We start from the raw sequence: 7,095 nt of genomic DNA on the forward strand, positions 1-7,095 counted from the left end.
AACAACAACAACAACTTTACTAATGGGGAAAAAAGAAAAGATTGTTCCTCCTAATAATATGTCTGAAATATGCGAGACAAAATTTTGCCATCCTAAGTTCTAATGAGCATTCTGACTATACTCCTTTCAGCACAGATTGTTTGTTCTTCTTACAGTCCATGGAATTTTCAATATTTTTCTACAACACCATAACTCAAATGAATGAATTCTTCTATGCTCTTCCTTAGTCACTGCCCAACTTCCACTTGCATATGAGGCATTGGATATTACAATGGCTTTGGGCAGGCCCACCTTAGTCCTCAAAGTGATATCTTTACTCCTAAACACTTTAAAGAGGTCTTGTGCAGCAGACTTGCCTAATGCAATACATCCTTTGATTAATTGACTTCTGCTTACTTGAGAATTGATTGTGAATCTAAGAGAAATGAAGTTTTTGGCAACTTCAATCTTTTCTCCATTTGTCATGATGTTATTTATTAGTGCAGTTGTCAGGATCTTTGTTTTCCTTATATTGTAGTGAAACCCATTATAGACTTTTTTGATCTTCATTAGTAATTACTTTAAGTCCTCTTTGCTTTTGGCAAGCAAGGTCATATCATCTGCATATGAAAGTTTATTAATGAGTCTTCCTCCAATCCTGATGCCAAGGTCTTCTTCATATAACCTACTTTCTCACAACTATTTTCTCAGCACACAAATTAAATAAGTATGGTAAAAGGATATATCCATGGTACACACCTTTCCTCATTTAATCCATTCAGTATTCCTTTCTTTTGTTCTAACAGCTGCTTCTTGGTTCCTCATGAGCACAATGAAGTGTTCTGGAATACCCATTCTTTGCAATATTATCATGGTTTGTAAACTAATATTCTTTGCATAGTCAATAAAGCACAAGCTTTATTGTGTTTCTTTTTTTTTTTTTTGTAGTATTCTAGGCATTCAGCCAAACTTCATGTGATGTCAGCTATATCCCTAATTCCAAATCCTTCTTCCGAATTCAGCTTCAATATCTGGCAATACCCTGTTGATGTAATTTTCAGTCATTTTAAATTATCTTCAGAAAAATTCACTTGCATGTGATAGTAATATTACTCAGTTTCTGCCTTCCATTTGCTCCCTCTCTTTTGAATGGTCACAGATATGGATCATTATTGGCCAATAAATTGGCCAAGGAGCTGTCTTGGCATTTTCTTGGCATAGATGAGTGATGGATTCCAATACTGAATATGTTTATTGAAAGATTTCAATTTATATTCTGTCAGTTCCTGGATGTTTTTCATCAATGCTTTCAGTGCTGATCTGACTTCTTCCTTTAGTACCTGATCATATGCTACCTCTTGAAATGGTTGAACACCTACAATTAATTTTTTATACAGTGGATCTTTCTACTCATTTCATCATCTTTTGATGATTCTACATCATTCAATATGTTTCTTATGTTGTTGTTTTGTTGCTAAAGTGCCATTGTATTAGGTAGGAGTCATATTGACTATGTATAGAAGGGTTTTCCAAAGAGCAGCTGATGCATTTGAACCAACCTTTTGGTTAAAATCCCAGTGCTTATTTTACTGTGCAACAAAGAATCTTTCAGTATTGCAAACAAAAGCTTGAAATTTTTCTTCAGTTCTTTCAGTTTCAGAAATACTGAGCATAACCTTTCCTTTTGGTTTATAACTTCAGGCCTTTATACATTCTATTAGAATACTTTACTTGGCCTTCTTAAACTGCCCTTTGAAATTCTCATTTCAACTCTTTTAAGTTCCTCATTGCTTCCATTTACTTTACCATATCTCTGTGTAACAACAGCAAGTTTCAGAGTCTCTTCTGACATCCATATTGATATTTTCTTTCTTTCTTTCCTATCTTTTAAATGATTTTTTACTTTCTTCCCAAAACTATTTTGGTCTTCATTCACTAGTGTCTAATCAAATCTGTTCTTGAGATGGTCTCTAAATTCATATGGGACATATTTACAGCCAGATTTTGTCTCTCATTAAATTGGTTTTATTTTTGTGAGTTTCAGCCTGCACTTGCATATGAGCAACTGATGTTCTGTTCCACAGCCAGCCACTGGCCTTGTTTTGGCTGATGAGAATGAGATTTCCCACCATCTGTTCCCACAAAAAAAAGTCAATTTGTTTCCTGTGATTTCCTGCTGGTGAGGTACAGGTGTATTCACCTTTTTTGTTTTTTTTTTTAAGGTACTTGCAATAAATAAGTCATTGTTATTGTTGCTAGGTGTCATCAAGTCAGTTCCAACTCATAGCAACTCTATGCCGAGCAGAAGCAAATTCTGCGGGTCCTTTGCCATTCTAACCATCATTAGTACGCTTGAGCCCATTAAGGGTCATATCTTAATGGGACTTTAACAAGCAATATTGTATGGCTGTTCGTAAGGTTTTCAGTGTGTAGCCATTCAGAAATGGTTGCCTCTTGTTCTGCCTAATCTGTTGTAGTCTGGAAACTCCATTTAAACCTGCCCACCCTGGTTAACCCTGCTCATATTTAAAATACTACTGGCAAAGCTTCCAGCATCACAGCAACACAGAAACCACCACAGTATAAAGAACTAACAAAACTTAGTGGATCAATGGGTTTGGGAAAAATGCAACCTGAATTGCCACGGGAACCATAAAGTTCATAGGGCTTAAATCAATGTGGAAGAGAAACAGTGGAAATGCTTTGTTATAACATAACCTGTCATAATAAGAAGTGACAAAATATCCATGATTCAGACATGTACAAAGGATAAGCTGCTCAGGCTTGGGGGCGGGGCAGGACATTACAATGAGGTGTTTGAGATTTCTGTCTTTCAGACCCAGTTTCCCTTCTTCATCCCACTCAGCCTAACACAGAGTTCCACAAATCTCCTACAGGGAAAATGGGTATGTGTTAACTTGTGAAACCACAAACTGGGATTCTCTGATCCTAGGTGTGTACCTTTGCTGAGGACAAGTCATAACTTCTGTCTGCACACAGTTTGGACCAATATAGCAAGAAAGCAAAAAGTTGGGAGAATATCATTTCAAATAGAAAAGGTCCTCTTGTATCTGGAATTATAGGTTTTTGAGTTCTCATTTCAGCTATAATTTTGAGATTTTATTAAAATGCAAGTTTCATTTTGTCCCTCATATTTATTCTGTGGTTATGTTGATCTTCTTACCCCATTAGTAATCTAGCTAGAAATGTATATTCCTCTTATTCTATTGCAGATACTGTTTGAAAGATGATAAGTTCTGTGCTATATTACCATAAAGATAAACAAAACATTTCACACAAGTGAATTCATTTTCTCAAATGACATGCCAATCAATATTTGAAAATGAATCAGATTTTTACATTTTAGAAATAAATGGCAAGTATGTGCTGTGGATAGATCCTGTCTATTACCATGCTGCAATATCTAAAAGGGAAAAATGTCTATTATCAGGCTGCAAAATCTAATAGTAATATTAGATAAAATACACCTAGGAGTGGGGCATGTCGGTTACCTGTCAAAATGATGAAACACAATTTTTTAGTCAGAGAATATTATCCTGCTCTGGTTAAGGAAATGAACTGCATTCGAAATGATTATTTATTTAGAAATACTGAATTTCATGATGAACACAATTAACTTTTCAATTAGTGTATGTTGAGCCCATCAACTAGGAATATCATTGTTGACATCAGATGGATCTTGTCTGAATACAAAAAAATACCAGGAAGATGTTCATTTGTGTAAAGACATTCAACTGTGGATCATAACAAAGTATGGATAACATTGCAAAGAATAGGTATTCCACAACACTGAATTGTGCTCATGGGGAACCTGTACATTGACAAAAGGCAGTCATTAAAAAAAACAAACGAGGGAATACTGAATGGTTTAAAATCAGGAAAGGTGTGTGTTGTGGTTATATCCTTTTGCCATATTGATTTAATCTGTATGCAGAGTAGATAATATGAGAAGTTGGGTTAAATGAAGAAGAACATGGCATCAGGATTGAAAGAAGATTTATTATCAAGGATATGCAGATGACATAGCCTTGCTTGCTGAAAGTGAGGAGGAATTGAAATACTTACTAATAAAGATCAAAGACTTCATTTAGGTGATTGCACCTCATGGTAAAGGCAATGAAAATCGTTGGGCCAATAAATAACATCATTATAAGTGGAGAAAAGATCGACATTTTGGAGGTTTCATTTTATATGGACCAACAATCAAACTCATAGAAGCAGCAGTCAAGAATTCAATATACATATTGCACTGACCAAACCTGCTGCAGAAGTCCTCTTTAAACTGCTACAGTGCAAAGATGTCACTGTGAGGACTAAAGTTTCCTGGGTCCAAGCTATGGTACTTTCAGCCACCTCCGATGCATGAGAAAGCTGTACAATGAAAAAGGAAGACATCAGAAGAATCACTGCATTTAAGTTATGATGCTGGTAAAAATATTGAAAGTACCATGCACTGCCAGAAGAACAAGCAAATCTGTCTTTGAAAAAGTACATCCTAAATTCTCCTTACAAGCGAGGATGATGAGATGTGGTCTCTCATACTGTGGACAGGTTGTCAGAAAGAGTCATTCCCTGGAGAAGGACATATGCTTGCTAAATTGAAGGATCACTGAAAAGTAGGAAGACCCCTAACAATAGGAAATGACACAGTGACAGTAACAATGGACACAAACAGAGCAACAGCTGTGAGGATGGCACAGGTCTGGGAAGTGTTTCCTTCTGTTACACACAGGGTTGCTATGACTTGGAACTGACTGAATGACACCTGAGAAGAACAGCAAACACATGGGCTCTGCTGGCCCAATTTTTGTAGAAGAAAAAGGTTTTGGAAGCTTTCCTCTGCTATTTTAGGTTTACTGAGATGGAACAACATGACTTCAGTTCTCTTCATAGATCATCATAAAGCCAAAGAGCTGCTGATGCATGTCTTTCCTAAGAAACGTGCAATGATGCAGGGTTCAAATGAGACGGTCAGGCATAGTCCCTTTGTTCAAATATGAATATTTACACTAGCACTAAAAGATGCCTGAACCTTAGCCCTGGTCTAACACCTAAACCTATGTTGAGCCATACCCTTAACAATAATCTTAAACCCAAATCCTAACTATAACACTAGAACAAGTCCTAGGCATAGACATGAATACTGCCATTCTACACAAAACAAGATATTTCTCTGTATTCATATATCAAACTTCAGTCCCCAGAAACATCCCCAGTCCTACCAAGCATTAGCCTGAGAACAAGTAAGTTGATTAGTAGCTGACCTGCTGACCTTCATGTTCCCATTTTGTGTAGTTGGCCAAATTCTTATGAAACGATCTTACGTCATTTTCTTTCTTCTTAGAAGCATATGGAGTAATTCTGTGCTGCACATTTTTCAGTTTATGTCCTCAGTTTAAAAACACAACATTTGGAATTCCAAAACCTCTCTTTCCACTAGGAGCTCTGCTGGCATACTGGATTATATATAAGGAATTTTTTTTCAATTTAATGTTTTTCTTTTTTTGGTTTCTTTTCTCTATGTAAAAGATAGCTGAGAATTATCACAGACTTTTGACATTAGGATATTGCAGCAACTAGGGATTTAGAACAGTTGATTTTCAGGTACTCAAACCCAATATTTTCCTTAGTTTTCTCAGCCATGCTCCCATCAGACAGCTTTTGTAGAACACTATCTTGGGCATATTAATAAAGACAAGCTCAGGAGTAATAAAGGAGAAGTAAGAAATTGGAGAAATGAGAAGATGGCAATTTATGAATAACATCCAATAGAAATGTTATCCTGAAAAATTCTCCAAATTGTTAAACTCTAGCAGGTTTGAATCAACGTGCTTTACTACAAATCTGTTACATTTGTCTGGCCATCACACTGATGGATGTTAACTGACAACTGTGGTGAGTTAGGATGAGCTATCCATGTCTCAGGTCTGCTTGCTCAGAGACACTTAGATCTTCTCCATTCACCTTATGGCTCTACCATGTCAAGGCCGATGGGACCACAAACAAGCAGTTTCTTAGGTGTGGCCAAGGCTTTCATGCTCCAGAGCCCTCAGCTGCAGCCCATTCCCCTGAGGTCTGTAGCATCCCCTCAGAATCAGGCTCAGATCGTCTGCTCTGGTGGCTCCTCACACAGGTCACGAAATTGGACAGCTGGGCCACCGCCAACAGAGGTTTATGTACAAGGATATACCACTGTGGGAGGGGATCTTTCATTTTGCTGGCAGTAATAAACTGCAGCATCTTCAGCCTCTACTCTGTTGATCTTAAGCATGTAATCTGTTCCCGACCCACTGCCAATGAACCTGTCTGGGACCCCAGTTTCCCGGTTAGAAACTGTATAGATCAGTAGCCGTGGAGCCTGGCCTGGCTTCTGCTGGTACCAGTGTAAAAAGATGTCTCCATCCTCATCTTCTGGAAGGTTCTCACTTGACTTGCACTTGATAGTGGCTGAGTCCCCAAGAGAGACGGGCAAGGAGACTGGACTCTGCGTCAGGACAATATCCTGACTGAACACTAAAATAAGAAGACGAAAGTAAAATGTGACATACTAGTATCAGGAGTGATTTTCATGATTCCCTTCTACTATTTATATCAAGCTACATTATAAGTATTATTTTGTGATTTGGATTCATACCACCAAATATCAATTTTTTTTTAAAGAACAAAACATTTCCAAGTCCTAAGGGAGTCTCATCCTTTGTCAAAATTTTGACAGATTCTCTCTCATTCCTTCAGCACTTCTGATGCTTGAGGACGCCTCCTAACTCTTACAGATCTAAATACCATAGTCTCCTACCCAGAGGACAAATACCCATGCACATAACAAGTGAACAGGAAAAACGGGGAAGAAGTGATGTCACCAAAGTTTATCCTTCCCCACTGCTCTCCCTTCTCATCTCTCCCCTGTCCTCACCAGAGTTCCAGAGCATGACCAGTCCCAGAAGAGGAGTAGCGAGCCTCATTTTGAGAAGCTGAACTGAAGAGTCCTAACAAGTAAAGGCATATTGGAGCTGAACTTTTATCTCAGATTTACACAGGAAGGTCCTCCCAGGGGAGCAATATGCAAAGTCTTTGGTGGGTGCAGCAGTGTGGAAT

At 37.8% G+C, this 7,095-nt stretch overlaps 1 gene segment (V, D, J or C); it reads right to left on the reverse strand.

The window, feature by feature from the left end:
* Positions 1-6,172: 6,172 nt before the first annotated feature.
* LOC102838822 lies at positions 6,173-6,962 on the reverse strand. The segment is given in 2 exon segments: positions 6,173-6,513; positions 6,914-6,962. Coding segments are annotated over 2 exon segments (390 nt in total).
* Positions 6,963-7,095: the final 133 nt, after the last annotated feature.

Source organism: Chrysochloris asiatica, unplaced genomic scaffold (genome assembly GCF_000296735.1).
Source record: "Chrysochloris asiatica unplaced genomic scaffold, ChrAsi1.0 scaffold00482, whole genome shotgun sequence".
In the NCBI taxonomy this organism is placed as follows: domain Eukaryota; kingdom Metazoa; phylum Chordata; class Mammalia; order Afrosoricida; family Chrysochloridae; genus Chrysochloris; species Chrysochloris asiatica.